This window comes from Papio anubis, chromosome 1, assembly GCF_008728515.1.
Source record: "Papio anubis isolate 15944 chromosome 1, Panubis1.0, whole genome shotgun sequence".
Classification (NCBI taxonomy): domain Eukaryota; kingdom Metazoa; phylum Chordata; class Mammalia; order Primates; family Cercopithecidae; genus Papio; species Papio anubis.
Window position 1 is genome coordinate 51,452,827 of NC_044976.1, and position 19,746 is coordinate 51,472,572.

Below are 19,746 nucleotides of genomic sequence, written 5' to 3' on the forward strand. Positions count from 1 at the left end.
AGTAGAGATAGAGTTTCTCCATGTTGGTCAGGCTTGTCTCAAACTCCCGGCCTCAGGTGGTCCGCCTGCCATGGCCTCCCAAAGTACTGAGATTACAGGTGTGAGCCGCCGCGTCCAGCCCTAAAATATTTTTAATTAAAAAAAATTTTTTTTTTTGCATTCTTATCTTTGGATCATGGTCTGGTGATTTCTTTATGGGAAAGTTTTCAATCTTCTAAGTTTAGTTTCTTCAGTAAATATATTACTATTCAGGTTGTCTATTTTTTCTTTTTTTAAGCGAGCTTTGATAGTTTATGTCCTTCACGGAATTTGTCCAGTTCATCTACATTGTTAACCTTATTGGTAAAAAGTCATTCATGTTATTCCCATCTTTTTAATGTAGGATCTTTGGATGTGTCTTCTCCCTTCTTCTGGTGTTGGTAATTTTTATCTTCTCTCTTTTTCCATGGTCATCTTTTGTTGTCAGAGTGATCATGGAAAAAGAAAGTTTACAATAGAAGGACCAGCTTTTGTTTTCATTGATTTTCTATATACTCTTTTTTTTTTTTTTTTTTTTTTTTTGAGACAGAGTCTCACTCTGTCGCCCAGGCTGGAGTGCAATGGCATGATCTTAGCTCACTGCAACCTGTGCCTCCAGGGTTCAAGCAATTCTTCTGCTTCAGTCTCCTGAGTAGCTGGGATTATAGGTGCCTGCCACCACGCCCAGCTAATTTTTGTATTTTTAGTAGCGACGGAGTTTCACCATGTTGGCCAGGCTGGCCTCAAACTCCTGACCTCGTGAACCACCCACCTGGCCTCTCAAAGTGCTGGAATTACGGGCGTGAGCCATGGTGCCTGGCCTATATTCTTCTTTTTTCTAGTTTATTCTGCTCATTTCTACTCATTCTTTTTCTTTCTGCTCATTTTCTATTTCAATCTGCTCTCATTCTTGATGTTTCGTTTCTTCTCCTTACTTTGGGTTTAATTCTTTATTTTAAATCAGCCATGCCCAGCTAATTTTTTGCAGAGACGGAATCTTGCTATGTTGCCCATGCTGGCATGACCCACCATGCCTGGCTACTATACACACACACACACACACACGCATATATATACACACACACATATATATACACAATACACACACACACATACAATATACACACACACACATATATATGTGTGTGTATGTGTGTGTGTTATACATATATATATATATATATTTATTCCCAAGACAGAGTCTCACTCTGTCGCCCAGGCTGGAGTGCAGTGGTGTGATCTCGACTCACTGCAATCTTCAACTCCTGTGTTCAAGCAGTTCTTCCACCTCAACCTCCTGAATAGCTGGGACTGTAGGTGCACACCACCACACCTGGCTAATTTATGTATTTTTAGTAGAGATGGGGTTCACCACGTTGGCCAGGCTGGTCTCAAACTCCTGAACTCAAGTGATCCACCTGTCTCAGCCTCCCAAAGTGCTGAGATTACAGGTGGGGACTGCCAGGCCGGGCCTATATTTTTTTATTTGAGATTTGTTTTTTGGCTCAGGGTATGGTTTATTTTGAAAAATATAATGTGTGCACTTGAAAAGCGTATGTACTTTGTTCTTAGTGGATGAAGTGTTCTATAAATGCTACTTATGCCAAATTGGCTGATAAGGTTGGTCAAGTCTTTTATGACCTTACTGATTTGTCTGCTTATTCTGTCAGTTATTGAGAGGGAAATATTGCAATCTCTGCTATATCTGTAGATTTGTCTATTTCCTTCAGTTCTTTTTTTTTTTTTTTTTTTTTTTTTTTTTTAAGATGGAATCTCGCTCTGTCACCCAGGCTGGAGTGCAATGGCGCGATCTTGGCTCACTGCAACCTCCACCTCTTGGGTTCAAGTGATTCTCCTGCCTCAGCCTCCCGAATAGCTGGGATTACAGGCGCGCACCACCACGTCTGGCTAATTTTTGTATTTTTAGTAGCGTTTCACCATGTTGGTGAGGCTGGTCTTGAACTCCTGACCTAGTGATCCACCTGCCTTCTGCCTCCCAAAGTGCTGAGATTACAGGCGTGAACCACCACACCCGGCCTATTTCCTTCAGTTTCTGTTTCATGTATTTTGAAGCTCTGATATTAGATATATTAACATTTAGGGTTGTTATATCCTCTTGGTAAGTTGACTCCTTCGTCATTATGAGATAATCCTCTTTAGTCCTTGTTATTAGTTCTTTGATCTTACATCTACTTTGATATTAGCATAGCCAATCCAGCTTTCTTTTGAGTAGAATTAGAATAGTATGTATTTTTCCATCCCTTTACTTATTTTTGTCTATATATTTGAATTGGGTTTTTGTAGACAGCATATTGCGGGGTCTTGCTTTTTAACAATATAATAATATTTGCCTTTTAATTGGACTTTTTAGATCTTTCCCATTTGATGTGCTGATTGATGTGGTTGAGTTTAAACTAGCAGTTAGCTGAAACCGATACCTACTAGCTTGTACTATCCTGCATGATCGGATTATGCACATCTTCTCCCATGTTTGGTTTCAGTGACAGCCATGTTAGTAGATTCAAACTGGCTATGGTGGGAGACTTTATACCACAAAAGTTGGCAAATGCTACCAATTAGGGCTCCCTGCATCCTGCCCCAGTGAGCCTGTTGTTAAGTATTTACTTGGACACCACTGATTTGCAGATTGTTTTCTTTTTGTTCAATCTCTTCTTTGTTCTTTTTTCTTCTTTTCTGTTAATTGATAATTTTTTCTTTTTTTTTTTTTTTGAGACGGAGTCTCGCTGTGTTGCCCAGGCTGGAGTGCAGTGGCCGGATCTCAGCTCACTGCAAGCTCCGCCTCCCGGGTTGACGCCATTCTCCTGCCTCAGCCTCCCGAGTAGCTGGGACTACAGGCGCCCGCCACCTCGCCCGGCTAGTTTTTTTGTATTTTTCTAGTAGAGACAGGGTTTCACCGTGTTAGCCAGGATGGTCTTGATCTCCTGACCTCGTGATCCGCCCGTCTCCGCCTCCCAAAGTGCTGGGATTACAGGCGTGAGCCACCGCGCCCGGCCTAATTGAGAATTTTTTATAATTTCATTTTATCTATCTTATAGGCGTATTAACTATACCTCTGCTGTTTTGTTTTGCTTTTAGTGGTTGCTTTATGGTTTATAGTTACAGCTTTAATTTATCCACAGACTACTTTTAAGTAATATATCTGTTCACTGTAATGTTATGAGAACTCTAGGAAGTGTTTTTTGTTGTTTGCTTCCTCCAAGAAGTATATTGTAGCCAGGTGCCCTGGCTCATGCCTGTAATCCCAGTACTTTGGGAGGCAGGGCAGGAGGATTGCTTGAGACCAGAAATTCAAGACCACCCTGGGCAACATGGTGAAACCCCGGCTATTCAAAAAAATACAAAAGAATTAGTTGGGCATGGTGGTGCATGCCTGTATTTCCAGCTACTTGGGAAGCTGAGATAGGAGGATCGCTTTATATTACGAAATATAAATGTTATTTATATTTTAAATTTTATTTATTTTCTTTTTTATATTAATCATTTAATAGTAATCTTTTCTTATTAGTCATTACTGAGTCATAAATATTTTTATTTATTATTGTCCTCATCACCTTTTACCTTCCTCCCTCCCCAATGTAAATGCCAGTGAGCAAAGTCTATCTTATTAGTTCACTCTTTTTTCTCTCATGTCTGGAATAGTTACTGGCACATACTGGATGCCCAATAAATATTTCTTGAAAGAGTTAATACCTCTTTCCTCACTTGATTATTTTTTCTTCTTCCCATGTTTCCCTGTGGCGCATGTCCTAACTGATTTTATTCACATTGACCATTTCTGGTGTACTATGGGCTTAGAATAAATAAATGTCTTAATAGCGCTGTAGTAGTTTTGAAAGAGATACTTATCATGTCAGCTACTTACGAAATTTTGTCCCCCCTCTCTTAGTTTTCAGATAGGACCATTCCCACTGATAAACATCTTGACGTCCTGATCAATAAGTATGGATTGTCTGCACACCCAGTTGCTCCTCAGATGTTTGGGTATGCTGGAAAAGAACATATGGAAAAATATGGTATGTTAAAAAAAACTTTTGAGGCTTCTTACTAGTTGTATACATGAGATAAGAAATGACAGTTATTTATTAAGGAACTATGGAGGATGCCAGGATATATAAGATGTAAAATGTTTTTTGAATTAAATCGAAGTAATAGTTCTTATAGAACTTAGCCATAGAGAAAGTGTTTATATATAGACTGTGGTATGGGAAGTACCTAGAGTACTCTATAGCAGGAAGTTGAAATAGGAAAAATGACACACATCTTGTCTCCTTTAATCATGGACTATAACTTTTTTTTTTCCCAAGCTGAGGGTGTCACTCTGTTATGCAGGTTGGAGTGCAGTGGTGCCATCTCGGCTCACTGCAACTTCCGCCTCCCAGGCTCAAGTGATCCTTCCACCCAGCCTCTCGAGTAGCTGGGACTACAGACGTGCACCACCACGTTCGGCTAATTTTTTGTATTTTCGGTAGACATGGCTTTTTGCCATGTTGCCCAGGCTGGTCTCAAACTCCTGAGCTCAAGTGATCCACCTGTCTCGGCTTCCCAAAGTGTTAGGATTACAGGCGTGAGCTACCATGACTGGTCATGGACTATAAATTGAGGATCTTAAAATGTCAACCAAGACGAGGTGAAAGATCAAGCTATTCATACTCTACATTCAATGTATCAGCAAGACTTTTCTCTGTATTCTCAATATATCCATTTCTCACCATTTTTGCTACCTTTGCTGTAGTGGCATAATTTCGTACCTGAAATTTAGGAGTGTTCTAACTGGTTTCTCTACTTCTGCTTGTGTACCTCCAAAGTCAATTCTCTACTTTATAGCCAGAGCCATACTTTTAAAATATGTCAGATCATTTCACACCTGTGCTTAAAATTCTCCATTGTTTCTCATCACACTGAGATTGAAACCCAAATGTCTTCTTATGGCCTACGAGCTTCTACATGATCATTCCCTCCACCCTCATTAGCTCTCTGATCTTATCTCCCACCATTTTTTCTTTCACTAGTCTGCTCCAACCACACTATCTTTTCTTTCTGTTCCTCATACACACCAAGGTTTATTTCAGGTAGGGCTTTAGCCTCTACCCTAAGATCATCAGAGCCAGCTCCCTTGCTTCCATCAGGTCTTTATTTAAAAGCCACCTTCTGCTTTCTTTCATCACTCTCCTTCCCAGAACTTCCTATTCACTATCTTCTGCTTTATCATTTTATATGGCACCTATAATAATCTGACATATATCTGACACATACATATATGTCAGATAATTATAGGTGCCATATAACATGAGATATATATATATATATATATATATATATATATTCTGTTTATTGACTCTTCTAACCAGAATATAAGTTCAACAAAAGCATGGATTTTTATTTGTCTTATTTCCTGCACATTGATTGTTAACTTAGAATAGTACCTGGCTAAACCAAGTATAAAAGAAAAAAAAAAAAAAAGAATAGTGCCTGGCACAAGTCAGTGTTGCGTAATTAATTCATCTTTAAAATTTAGAAAGACCCTCCATGACTATTCAAATCAAAGTAGCCCCTCCTATTATTCTTTTTCTTAGATAGCTTCATATCACTTCCTTCATAGCACTTAGCACTATTTATATTCATATATTTATCATATGTGGTTTTACTTGTTTAATTTTTGTCTTCTTCATTAGTCTATAAACTCCACGAAAGCAGGGGCCATGTCTGCTTTGTTTACCTTGATATACACAGCCAAGCACAGAACTTGGCATGTTATTTAACCAAAAAGAAGTTTTTTTTTTTTTTCTTTCTCTTCTATAGTCTTCAGCATATTTAAATACTCAACAAACATTTATTGAATGAAGGAGTGAATTTCCATATGTATGTTATCTCATTCAGCTATCACAAGAATCCATTATTGCAGATGTTATTATCTCATTTTATAGCAGAAGAATCTGATATTCAGAAAAGTTTTTGACCAGGGTCATAGGGTCAATAAGTAGGAGAGCCTATGTTCCATTCTCTTTCTGTCTCACTCAAAAGCTCTTGTGCAGCCCTTTCTCCCAGTAATAGTAGCTGCTCTTTGTTGCGTGCCTCACACATCTTAGATATTTTACGTACCAAATATAACAACTATTTTAAGAGGTGAGTGTACGCCTATTTTTCATATGAGGAACCTGAAGCTTGGAGAATTTGAGTAACTTCTAGTAGGTGATAGGAGAGGGTTTCACACTCAAATCTGCCATACTATAAAACCTCCATTCTTTTCATTGTTTCTCAGATAGCTATATTAATTTTAAATAATAAAAAGTTTTTACTGTATATTAACTTTTTATTTTCTTGTCATTCCTGTACATAGTAGAGGGACATTCAGTAATGTTTGTTAGCATTTATTGTAGGTATGGAAACATGTTTTGCTTGGAATTTTCATTTGTGCTTGGCTTTCCTTTTTTCTTTTTTGACCTGTTTGGTGAAGGGGAAGGAAAACTGAATATTGTAATAGCACTTTTGTTTAAAAATCATAAATATTTAAAATTAATTAGATAATGAATGTGGCCAGAGTATAATTTGAAATTAAACTTGTTTATGGTTGTCATTTGAAAGGTTTGTCAATTTTTTTTCTTTTCTTTTTTTTTTTTGAGACGGAGTCTCGCTCTGTCGCCCAGGCTGGAGTGCAGTGGCCGGATCTCAGCTCACTGCAAGCTCCACCTCCCGGGTTTACGCCATTCTCCTGCCTCAGCCTCCTGAGTAGCTGGGACTACAGGCGCCCGCCACCTCGCCCAGCTAAGTTTTTGTATTTTTTAGTAGAGACGGGGTTTCACCGTGTCAGCCAGGATGGTCTCGATCTCCTGACCTCGTGATCCGCCCGTCTCGGCCTCCCAAAGTGCTGGGATTACAGGCTTGAGCCACCGCGCCCGGCTTCTTTTCTTTATTTTTTTTGAAACAGAGTCTCACTCTGTTGCCCAGGCTGGAGTGCAGTGGCCCGATCTCGGCTCACTGCAAGCGCCGCCTCCCAGGTTCACTCCATTCTCCTGTCTCAACCTCCTGAGTAGTTGGGACTATAGGCACCTGCCCACCACACACGGCATTTTTTGTGTTTTTAGTAGAAACGGAGTTTCACCATGTTAGCTGGGGTGGTCTTGATCTCCTGATCTCGTGATCTGCCTGCCTCAGCCTCCCAAAGTGCTGGGATTACAGGTGTGAGTCACCGTGCCCAGCCCAGGTTTGTCAATTTTAAAAGATGATATGCTTCATTTTTAGAGGTATGTTGTAATATACTTTAAAACTATTTTGTTTAGAAGTAATTTCAGACTGAACAAGAATGTTGCAAAAATAGTACAAGAATTCCTAATATTTTTACTCTAGATTTTCTAAAAATTAACATTTTGCCATGCTTGTTTTTTTTTTTTTTTTTTTTTTTTTGAGACGGAGTCTCGCTCAGTCGCCCAGGCTGGAGTGCAGTGGCACGATCTCAGCTTACTGCAAGTTTCGCCTCCCGGGTTCACGCCATTCTCCTGCCTCAACCTCCCAAGTAGCTGGGACTACAGGTGCCCGCTGCCATGCCCAGCTAATTTTTTGCATTTTTAGTAGAGACGGGTTTCACCGTGTGAGCCAGGGTGGTCTCGATCTCCTGACCTCGTGATCCACCCACCTTGGCCTCCCAAAGTGCTGGGATTACAGGCGTGAGCCACCACGCCCGGCCATGCTTGTTGTTTTAATGAATTATTTTATCTATATTACTATGTAATTATTTAAAAATGTAAGGCTGGGTGCTGTGGCTCACGCCTGTAATCCCAGCACTTTGGGAGGCCGAGGTGGGCAGATCGTGAGGTCAGAAGTTCGAGACCAGCCTGGCCAACATGGGGAAACCCTGTCTCTACTAAAAATACAAAAAACTAGCTGAGCATGGTAGTACGCACCTATAGTCCCAGCTACTCGGGAGGCTGAGGCAGGAGAATTGCTTGAACCCAAGAGGTAGAAGTTGCAGTGAGCCGAGATCGTGCCACTGCACTCTAGCCTGGGCAACAGAGCAAGACTGCATCTCAAAACAACAACAACAACAACAAAATTAATTAAAAAAATGTTTGAGAGTAAGTTGCAGTTCTTTCATAGTCACTACAGTGATCAAAATTGGGAAGTTAATATTGATATGATACTATTATATAATCTACAGACCTCATTCTAAGTTTTACCAGTTATCTGACGAACATCTTTTTCTGAACCAAGATCCCTCATAGTTTTTCAGTGTTTTCTTGCCTCCATTTATGCATAGGTTATGTGCATTGGTTATTTTTTTCTCCATTTGAACTTTACTCTCAAACGTTATTGGTATTTTTACTAGGATTGTATTAATCTTGTTAAATTAATTTAGGGAGGACTGATGTATTTATGAGGCTGAGTTGTCCTGTCAAAGAACAGGGATTATCTTTTTATTTATTCAGTTCTGTCTTTGTGTCTTTCAGGAGTGTTTTAAGGTTTTCTTCATATATAAGTGTTTTATTTCTTGTTAAACTTATGCCTAAATACCTTCCTTAATTCCTTTAATCATCCTTGTTGCTGCTATTGCACATGGACTTTTCACTGGTGTTATATCCTTTAATCTGGTCATTACTTGTGTATACGAAGGCTACTGATCTTTCCCCCCCTCAACGTGGAGTCTCGCTCCGTTGCCCAAGATGGAGTGCAATGGCGCGATCTTGGCTCACTATAACCTCCATCTCCTGGATTCAAGCGATTCTCCTGCCTCAGCCTCCCAAGTAACTGGGATTACAGGTGCGCATCACCAAGCTTGGCTAATTTTTGTATTTTTTTTTTTTTTTAATTAGAGACAGGGTTTTACCATGTTGGCCAGGCTGGTCTTGAACTCCTGACTTCAAGTGATCTACCTGCCTCCGCCTCCTAAAGTGCTGGGATTACAGGTGTGAGCCACATGCCCGGCTGGCTATTGATTTTTATATATTAATCTTATGACTTGCTATCTCACTGAAGTTTTTAATTTTCAAGTTAGTTTTATTACTGATTTTACTTATAGGGGTTTCCACATATGCAGCTATATTGTATCATCTACAAAAAGAGATGGTATTACTACTTCTTTGCTCATTGTAATATTTGAATTGACTTATCTAATTAGACAAAAAATGTTATTAAAATCATAAAGAAGAGAAAATATAGTTACTATTCATTAAGTGGAAGGTGATCATCTTAAAGATCTTCATCCTTGTTGCCGCCTTCATCATTTTCTCGTTGAGTAGGCTGAGGAGGAAGAGGAAGGTTGGTCTTGCTGTCCCAGGTGGTAGAGGCAGAAGAAGTGGAAGAGGAGACGGAAGAGGCAGGCATATTTGATGTAACTGTCATTGAAAAAAGTCCCCTTATAGTGGACCCATGCAGCTTAACCCTGTGTTGTTCACGAGTCAAATGTAATCAATATGTGGCCTTTTGGGTACGGTGCTACACACCTGTAATTCCAGCACTTTGGGAGGCTGAGGCAGGTAGATCGCTTGAGCCCAGGAGTTCAAGACCAGCCTGGGCAACATGGTGAAACCTCATCTCTACGAAAAATACAAAAGTTAGTTGGCACTGTGGCACATGCCTATAGTCTCAGCTACTTGGGAGGCTGAAGTGGGAGGACTGCTTGAGCCTGGAAGGAGGAGGCTGCAGTAAGCCGAGGTCGCACCTCTGCATTCCAGCCTAGTTGATAGAGTGAGACCCTGTTTTTTTTTTCTTTAAAAAAAAAAGTCCAGGCACAGTGGCTCACACCTGTAATCCCAGCACTTTGGGAGGCTGAGGTGGTGGGATCACCTGAGGTCTGGAGTTCGAGACCAGCTTGGCAAACATGGTAAAACCCCATCTCTACTAAAATACAAAAATTAGCCGGGCGTGGTTGCGTGTGCCTGTAATCCCAGCAACTGGGGATGCTAACTAAGGCAAGAGAGTTGCTTGAGCCTGGGAGGTGGAGGTTGCAGTGAGCCGAGATTGCACCTCTGTACTCCAGCCTAGGTGGCAGAGCTAGACTCCGTCTCAAAAAAAAAAAAAAAAAAAAAAAGAGGGAAAAAAAGTGACCTTTTGTGACTGGCTTCTTTAAGTTAGTATATTTTCACAGTTCATTCATGTCATAGCATGTATTAGGACCTCATTCCTTTTTACTGCTTAATAATAATCCTTATGTCATTTATTCTTATTAATAAATGGTTGGTGGTATATATTTTCCTGATTACTGTGTTAAATGTATCACATTGATTCTGATATGTAGTGTTTTCATTATCACTATTTTCTGACAAGTTCTGTAATTTCCATTTCTATTTTCATTTTTTACCCGAGAATTATTTCATGGAAATATTTTTTAAATTTCCAGATGGACTTTTAATTTTATCAGTAATTTCTAGTTTTATTGCCTGGTGATTTGAGTGTGTTGTTTGTAGATTGGGGGGATTCTTAGTACTATGGTGCCCTTTTCTGTAAGTGTAGTGGAATGGGGTCTTGCAGTACTGCCCAGGCTGACTCTTTAGGTGCAATCATGGTGCACTATAGCCACAAACTCCTGGGCTCAGGCAATACTCCTGCCTCAGTGTCCTGAGTTGCTGGGACTACAGGTGTACCTTGTCCTTTTTTTGTCTTGTAGAACCATACAAATGTCCTCTTTTGCTGCTTTTCTCTTTCACTACCCAATTGCACCAAAAGGGACCTTGCCCTTTCATTTTGCTTTTTTTTTTTTCTTTTTCTTCTCAGAACCTATGCCTTTAAGATTCCCATCTCAGATCTCCTGTGTTTTTCAGCCCGTTCCATATGGTCATGGTTTGATCTATAGGAATACTTTCTTGGTATTTTCACACTTGGGGAGGAGGCCTTTCTTTTCTTGGTAGTTTAGAGCAGTTGTTGGCCTGCCATTATCTCCCGTCTTCTCTGCACAGTTTCCTCAGCCTGCCCTTGTACCCTTAAAGGTTTGTGTAGAAACGTGAGCAATTGTTGGCTGGGATTTGGGCTTATATATTTTTTCTTTTCTTTTTCTTTTTTTTTTTTTAACTTACAGATACTTTGAAATTTGGCATTTTCTATTTTCTAATTATGCTGAGAGTATGATTTGTGCTATTTTTTCTTGTTATTCTGTATTGGTTTTAGAGGCTATAGAAAGACACAGATTTAGGCGGCCTCCATTTTTCTTCCCTTTTTTCATGTTGAACCCAAATCTCTCAACCTATGGTTTGCATCCATGCTCTTGTTTTTGTCTTCTGAGAATGACAGAAAAAGCCTCTTTTACCTTGTAGCCCTTCAAATATCTGAAGGAAATCCTGTTGCTGGTGTGTTTTTAAGTGTATATATTTTCTCAAGTTTTACATTGCTTAGAATAATTGGACAGTTTTCTAGTCTGAAATACGAAATACAAGTGTACACTATCTTAATGGAAATGTCATTATAGGGAACAAGGGCCTTGACCTTCTGAAGGTTCACTGAAAATCACTGACATGAGGCAGATTAACAGGAGAAAAGGCATATGAATTTATTTAATGTGTGTACACAGGAGCATTCAGAATGAAGACTCAAAGAAATGGGAAATTGTCCATTTTTGTGTTTAGGTTCAACAAAGTATGGAACAGCCGTATAGAAATATGATTGGACAAAAAGCGTATGATCTAATACTAATAGACTGAGCGGGGAAACCCAGCCAGGCCTGTCCATCTAGGTTCCTCATGGCCTCTGTGAGCAGCATTCCTTCCTTCTGGGTGTGGGGCAGGACTCTTTCTGGAATTGGGATCTTATGACCTACAGTCAAACAAGATAGGTCAGACAATTTCTTTATGACCAGTTTTTGCATAGAAAGGTGGATGAAGTTAAAGTAATATTTCTAGGTTTTATGACTGGCTTTGGGGAAAAGGAGTTCTGGTTTCTATGACCTACCTTGGGGAAGGGGGATTCTAGTTTCTATGGTTAGCCTCAGGGGAGAATGGGCCTGAGAGACAGGAGGGTAGGAGAAGGTCAGTGAAAAACTTTTGCTTCTGAGGCCATCATTTTGGGGTGTTATTTCTTTATTCTTCATTCAACAGATTTCTAAATGAATTGTAGAATTTTATAGAATTTAAATTGTTATTTAAAATTGCTGTTTGTGAATATTGTGAATGTGCACTAGAAATGAATAGGTAAGAAAGCTTATAGTAGTTTAAATTATTTGTAGAACCAGCAGATTTTGTGATGTCATAATTAAATTATAGGCTATTAAAATAGTTTTACATAAAGGCATAGCCTTTGAATAGCCAAAAATCTTAATTGGCAATTCAGAATCAGTAGTCAATAAGCCCTTCATCAGTGCCCAGGCTTAATAAATATGTAAATGGCAGAATATTTTTCAAGGGGATGCTATCTTTTATTGATAAATTGGATCCCATGTTACAAAAAAAGGAAGAAAAAATATGAACATTATTGAACATCTCTTATGTTAGACACTATGCCAGGTACTTTACTGTTTTAGCCACCCTTCTTCCTACCGATCTATGCATGGATTGCCTGTAAATCTAATAGAGACAATAAAGTATGTGTACTTCCTAAAACAAGGAATTTGTCACCAACTGAGGCCACCAATCCCATTTTTAGGAGATTCCAATTGTTACAGTTCCCTTTTTTCATGTTGAACCCAAATCTCTCAACCTATGGTTTGCATCCATGCTCTTGTTTTTGTCTTCTGAGAATGACAGAAAAAGCCTCTTTTACCTTGTAGCCCTTCAAATATCTGAAGCCAGACTGACCCTATATTTCATTTCTTCTCTGAACTATTATCATTAGACGTGTTTCATAACCCATAACCAGTCTAATTGCTGTACTGTGATCCCAAGTAAGCTATTCTGCTAGTCACATCACACTATGAAATCTCACTGAGCTTGAGGTTTCTCATAGTTGTTGTGCCTTTTTGCAGGTTGTTGTGGGAGTTCAAGAATAGAACTGAGCATTTAATTTATATTCCGATCCATCCTATTGATAGACCTTGTTGAAATTCAACATTGTAGCAGTCCCTTCTAGCTTTAGGTTTGGTGAGAGAGCCTCTATTTTTCTTACTTACTTTGTTATATAAATATTAACAAGACCAGAGCTGAGGTTAGAAGTTAGTGCTAGAAACTTTTCTCTAGGTCAATGCATTAATTAATGCCTGTTGTTTCACATGAGTGTAATATTGGGAAATGCTTCATATTTTAGTCCTCTTCTAGATGGTCATAATGCACATAGTGCAATAGTAAAGGCTCCAAATGTCTTACAGTAAAGACATGTATTTAGCTTTGTTTAACCATAGTCTAAACTTACTTGACAGAAGAATCTTCTTTTTTTTTGTAACACCAAAAAGATAAAAATGAAAATACCCCCCACTCCAAAATCCCACACTATAGTATTTCCTTATCTTGTCCAAAATGGTGTTTTGAGAAATTTCGTTAATTTTCTTTCTGCTGTCCAGATACTATGTTTTCTTTGATCTACCAGTCAATTCAGTCACGAAAAGATAACACATAATTTGACTTGTCTTATTAGGAGGCCCTATTGGCCTCCTCCCGATCACTATTCTTTTTTTGAGATGAAGTCTCACGCTGTCACCTAGGCTGGAGTGCAGTGGTGCAATCTCAGCTCACTGCAATCTCTGTCTCCCTAGTTCAAGTGATTCTCCTGCCTCAGCCTCCGGAGTAGCTGAGATGACAGGCTTGTGCCACTATACCTGGCTAATTTTTGTATTTTTACTACGCCTGGCTAATTTTTGCAGTTTTATTAGAGATGGAGTCTCACCATGGTGGCTAGTCTGGTCTTGAACTCCTGACCTCAAATGACCCACCCATCTCGGCTTCCCGAAGTGCTGGGGTTACAGGCATGAGCCCCCGCGCCTGGCCCTGATCACTATTTTTATTGTTAGAAGATCACAAGTGTGGAATTTATCTTCTCTTTTTATTAGAATTTGGATAAGGTTTGCTTAATTATGTGTATGTCATTTTTGCTCTGAAGATCATCCTCCTTGATAGAGAAGAGAGAGAGAAAACAGACATGGGAACTTTGTACTTTACTGTGCCATTAATATAACATTATCAGCTCTCATTGGTGGCTTTCTTTTTCTTTGGCCTTTACAGCACCAAATAAGAATTCAAAGCCTATTTTATTCTGTTTTGTCTTTTTAAAAGTAGTAAAAAAAAAATTATTTTTGCATGTTTTACCTCATTACTGTACTTTTTTTTTGTTTTCCTGACATGATTATTTAAATTTTCTGTTAAGGAATTTAAAAGGCATACGCATTTATCATCAGGATATAACTCTTCTAAAAACTTTTCTGTTTCATCACAAGGAAAGGGAGAGAGATGAAATGTTTTATCATGCCCTGGAGAGTGCGAGTTGTGTAAAATTCTCTCAGTCTAGGGTACTAGGGTATTTGACAGATTCCTAGAGAAATTGCTGGCAGTGTTCTCCTGCCTTAAAACCACTATGTTTTGGAGTATGTTTAGGCCGTGTTTTCTCATTTTTGAAACTGGATCCTACTTATTTTAATTAGAATAGATCAGTTTGAACTGTTTTTATCTTGTGTGCCAATTAGTTGATTCAGTTCATTAATTAGGCCTACATTTAATTATAAATAAAATTTTTTTGAGGGAACAGTGCTGAAGTTTTTAATGCTGATGATATATATGAAAGGGAAAACATGGAAATATTTAGCAGAACACTGAGTACCATTGCAACATTTGTTAATAAGCAGCAGAAAAACATTCACCCACTGGTAGATGTTTGCTTTCTCTACAGGAACAAAAATTGAACACTTTGCAAAAATTGGATGGAAAAATCATAAACATTCAGTTAATAACCCGTAAGTATTTCAGAGACATGAAATAATGAAAATTTGGGTTATCGTACTGTGTAATATGCAACTTTATGCTTGAAAAGCAAATGCCAAGATCTCAAATATATTAACTAGAATGTTTTATTTTTTTCTTACAAAATGCTTATACCCAAGTAAACTTTTGACAATTTTTCCGTTTCAGTTTTTGGCCACTTTATATTTAGAATATTATTTAAGCTAATGATTCTTTTTTTGTTTGTTTGTTTTTGAGACAGAATCTCTCTGTGTCACCCAGGCTGGAGTGCAGTGACGTGATCTTGGCTCACTGCAACCTCCACCTCCCTTGTAGCTGGGACTACAGGAACCACCACGCCCGGCTAATTTTTTTTTTTTTTTTTTTTAAGACACAGTCTCATTCTGTCACCCAGGTTGGAATGTAGTGGCGTGATCTCAGCTCACTGCGACCTCTGCCCTCTGGGTTCAAGTGATTCTCCTGCCTCAGCCTCCTGAGTAGCTGGAATTACAGGCATCTGTCACAGCACCCGGCTAATTTTTGTATTTTTAGCAGAGACAGGGTTTCACCATCTTGGCCAGGCTGGTCTTGAACTTTTGACCTTGTGGTCCACCTGCCTCTGCCTCCCAAAGTGCTGGGATTACAGGCGTGAGCCACCGCACCCAGCCTGTATTTTTAGTTGAGATGGGGTGTTGCCATGTTGGTCAGGCTGGTCTCAAACTCCTGACCTCAGGTGATCTGCCCGCCTTGGCCTCCCAAAGTGCTGGGGTTACAGGTGTGAGCCACCACGCTTGGCTATTTTGTACATTTATTTAAAAGCTCCATCAGCCATAATTAATGTACTTGTATAATGTTATCACCTCAAAAGTTGGCTGAATTGTAGGTCATTTGATTTTGCTTTTAAGGAACTAGTATTCTATAATTTGCCAGGAAACATAAATATGGTATTCTGTTTTAATCCCCAACTGGTCTAACACCAACTGGGTATATTGCAACTCAATTCCACCACGAAGCATCTGGGAGTTAATGCAAACTCCATGAATTAAGGACCCAGTCCTCCACAAGACTGCTCATATGTCAGACATTAGCTGCAAGTGGGTTGCCCATGCCACTCATACTTTTGACCAACTGACCACAAATCTAGGGGTTCCCATGACTCCCTCAGGTTCAATAATTCACTAGAACAACTTACAGAACTCAGGCAAGTACTTAAACTTACAGTTTTACTATAAAGGATATAAATCAGAAACAGCCAAATGAAGAGGCATATAGAGCGAGGTCTCGGAGGATCCCAGGCAAAGCTTTCTTGCCTTTTGCTTATGGAGTCAGGGCATGTCATCCTCCGGATCCATCAAGATGTTCACCAATCAGGAAGCCCCGCTGAACACCATGTCCAGATTTTTTACTGGGGCTTCATTATATTGGCGTGCTAGATTAAATCACTGGCCACGTGACTGAACTCAATCTCCAGCCTTCTCTTCTTCTCAGAGGTTGAGCTGGCTCAAAAGTCTCAACTCTGTAGTCACGTGGTTGGTCTTTTGGTGGTCAGTCTTCCATTTTCAAGATAACAAGGCCCACTATAAGGGACCTCATTAGCGTAACACCGACTTCTATCATTCAGGAAATTCCAACGGCTCTGGAAGCTCCAAGCCAGGAACGCAGGACAAAGACTAAATGTTTAAAAATCAAACATACTGTTTTTTAGAGTTAGGATTTTTTAAAAGGTCAATTCAGATGACATTTATAGCTATTCATAAAAAATCTATCTTTTGGTTGTAAAAAGAACACTTATATATTATTCTGTTTCTGACTCTGCAACAAAAATTACAGTTGTTATCTCACATTCTGTAACTAATATTTATTTTGTATTTAGGTATTCCCAGTTCCAAGATGAATACAGTTTAGATGAAGTGATGGCATCTAAAAAAGTTTTTGATTTTTTGACTATCTTACAATGTTGGTAAGAAAAATATATTTTAACATTTAATGAGAGAAGTAACTGCTCCCCTTCCTGCCACCCCCCTGTGGTTAAACCTTAGGCTCTGTATCTGGGCAGAGCTTTCACAGAACTCCTCCCAGTGCCATCCCCATCCCACGTCCCCACTCTGGGTCACTTCACTAGAGTACCCTTACTTCCTACTCCTGCCTGGAGACAGACTGCCTCTTCTCTTGGAAAATGATGTGTTTTACTTCTTCTTGCATGACTTCTACCTACTTTGGTGATTTCAATTGTATTTATTCACTAAACTGTGGCTTAGGGGGCCAGTGGAGTCCAAAGCATTTTGTTTTCCCTGCTATGTACTTCTACTACAGGAAATACTACTCTATAATAGTAGCTATGAGTAAAAGTAAAACAAGGAAAAATTCGTAGCTCTAATGATGGTAATAGTTGTTTCTTGCAAAGTGCTTGACAGTATCTGTCTCCTAGACAATTGAGTGAGTACTGCCTAGCTCCTGCCTGTGTCCCAGTTAACACCTGGCTGTGCCCTGTAGATACAGGCTGGGATGGAAAGAAAGAAGTTGTGTCAGCTTTTATTTGTTGTGATATGAGGGTCTGCCCATTTAGAAAATCTAACTGAAGTCGCAGAGGGCTTCTTGTGTTTGCTACCTTCCATCCCAATTTGCTGTAAGAGAAAGATCTATTTAAGATATTGAGAGTCTTAACTAAAGCAGATGGTTTAGTATCCCCAATCTATCTTTTCCCAGTTTCCAAAAGGATTTCAGGACTGAGTTATTTGGAGATAGTAAAGTTGGAGCTGGGGCAGTCTGTACTAGGATAGGAATAACCTTTTGGACTCACTCCTCAGAAGATGCCTTATGCATCTCCAGAGGCAAATTGGTGATTCTTTGCAATAAGAACTTTTTGGGGCCGGGTGCGGTAGCTCATGCCTGTAATCCCAGCACATTGGAAGGCCGAGGCGGGCAGATCACCTAAGGTCGGGAGTTCGAGACCAACCTGACCAACATGGAGGAAACCCTGTCTCTACTGAAAATATAAAATTAGCTGGGCGTGGTGACGCATGCCTGCAATCTCAGCTACTCGGGAGGCTGAGGCAGAAGAATCACTTGAACCCGGGAGGAGGTGGTTGCAGTTTCAGTGAGCCAAGATCACATCATTGCACTCCAGCCTAGGCAACAAGAGCGAAACTCCAAAAAAAAAAAAAAAAAAAAAATAGAACTTTTTGGGACTCTTAGATACCAAGTAGTGATTGACAACATTTAAGTTCTTGATAGAGGTTCAGTCCTTAGGTGGGAAGCATGAGATTTACAACTGTAGATATCACAAAGAAGACAATCCACTGACCAGCAAGTATATTTGGCCTTTCTTTTCACATAGAAGGAACTCCTAGAACTGTTTTTACTTCCTCTTAGTCCCACTTCAGATGGTGCTGCAGCAGCAATTTTGGCCAGTGAAGCATTTGTACAGAAGTACGGCCTGCAATCCAAAGCTGTGGAAATTTTGGCACAAGAAATGATGACTGATTTGCCAAGCTCGTTTGAAGAAAAGAGCGTTATTAAAATGGTATGTCTGAGATTCTGTTTATTTGTTATTTTTATTTTTTTTATTTTTAAGATAGTCTCATGCTTCTTGTGATAGAGCCATGCATTATTATATAATAACTTTTAATTTACTAGACATGCTATTTATCATTAAGTTGACTATGCCTAGAACTCCAATGTTACGGAGTTAAGGGAAAAAACAGATTATTTTGTTTTGTTGTCCCTTTTCTTTTCTTTTCTCTTCTCTTCTTTTCTTTTCTTTTTTTAGACAGGGTCTTACTCTGTCACTCAGGCTGCAGTGCAGTAGTGCGATCTCAGCTTACTGTAATTTCCACATCCCAGGCTCAATCACTCCTCCCACTTCAGCCTCCCAAGTAGCTGGGACTACAGGCACATGCCACCACTGCCAGCTAATGTTTATATTTTTTGTAGGGACACGGTTTTGCCATGTTTCCCAGGCTGGTCTTAAACTCCTGGCTCAAGTGATCCACCTGCCTCAGCCTTCCAAAGTGCTGGGATTACAGGCGTGAATCACCACATATGGCCACAAAGATGATTTTAATGAACTTTCTTGACCCTCACCACTTTAAAAATTCTGATTAAAGATTGAGTACAAAATGGAAAAAGTAAAAAAGATGAAAATTCAGACCTAGAGTTAGTTGAATATTTGAAGACATACATACAATACACAAAATTGCATGCTAAATTATAGTTTACAGAATGATTTTACAACAACACTGTGAATTGGCAAATGTTTTTGTAACTGCCCAAGATCACAGTTAGATTGTGGCAGAGGTAGAATTTATACTTAGGTTTCCTGGTTATAGTACGTTTTTCATTACACCACAGTTTTATTTCTTTTTCTTTTTGAGACAGGATCTTGCTTTGTTGCCCAGGCTGGAGTGTGGTGATGCGATCATAGCTCACTGCAACCTCTGCCTCCTAGGCTCAAGCAGTCCTCCCACTTCAGCCTCTAGAGTAAGTGGGACTACAGGCACGTGCCACCACACCTGGCTAAATTTTTGTATTATTATTATTATTTTTTTTGTAAAGACAGTGTTTTGCCATGTTACCCAGCCTGGTCTTCAACTCCTGTACTCAAGTGATCCACCTGCCTTGGCCTTCGAAAATGCCAAAGTGCTGGGATTACACGTATGAGCCACCATGCCTGGCCTCACAGTTTTATTCCTTGAAGAAAAGTTATTTTATCATTTGAGGCCAAAGACATATTAGGAGCATGGACTTTGGAAAAATGGTTTGAGTCCTAGATGATTTTCTAAAGAAGATTTTGTCAATTTATATAGAAATTCTCCCATATTTTTCAGTGTATCTGACTCATAATGATCTGGTAATAAATGTCTGCAACTTGTTTATCACAACTATACATTGTAGTTTGACAGGTTTTGTAACTTAGCACAAGATATGC

At 39.4% G+C, this 19,746-nt stretch overlaps 1 protein-coding gene across 3 annotated transcripts in view; it reads left to right on the forward strand.

Annotated features, from left to right (window-relative positions):
• Positions 1-19,746, forward strand: part of SCP2 (sterol carrier protein 2) — a 124,927-nt gene that overhangs the window by 39,495 nt on the left and 65,686 nt on the right. For all 3 annotated transcript variants that reach the window (XR_002523576.2, XM_003891901.4, XM_021941651.2), the window contains exons 6-9: positions 3,926-4,052; positions 14,770-14,833; positions 16,693-16,779; positions 18,192-18,342. Coding sequence is in view for 2 of the 3 variants with exons in the window: in XM_003891901.4 (XP_003891950.2) it covers positions 3,926-4,052; positions 14,770-14,833; positions 16,693-16,779; positions 18,192-18,342 (429 nt within the window). In the remaining variant the exon portion in view is untranslated. The remainder of the gene's footprint in view (positions 1-3,925; positions 4,053-14,769; positions 14,834-16,692; positions 16,780-18,191; positions 18,343-19,746) is intronic.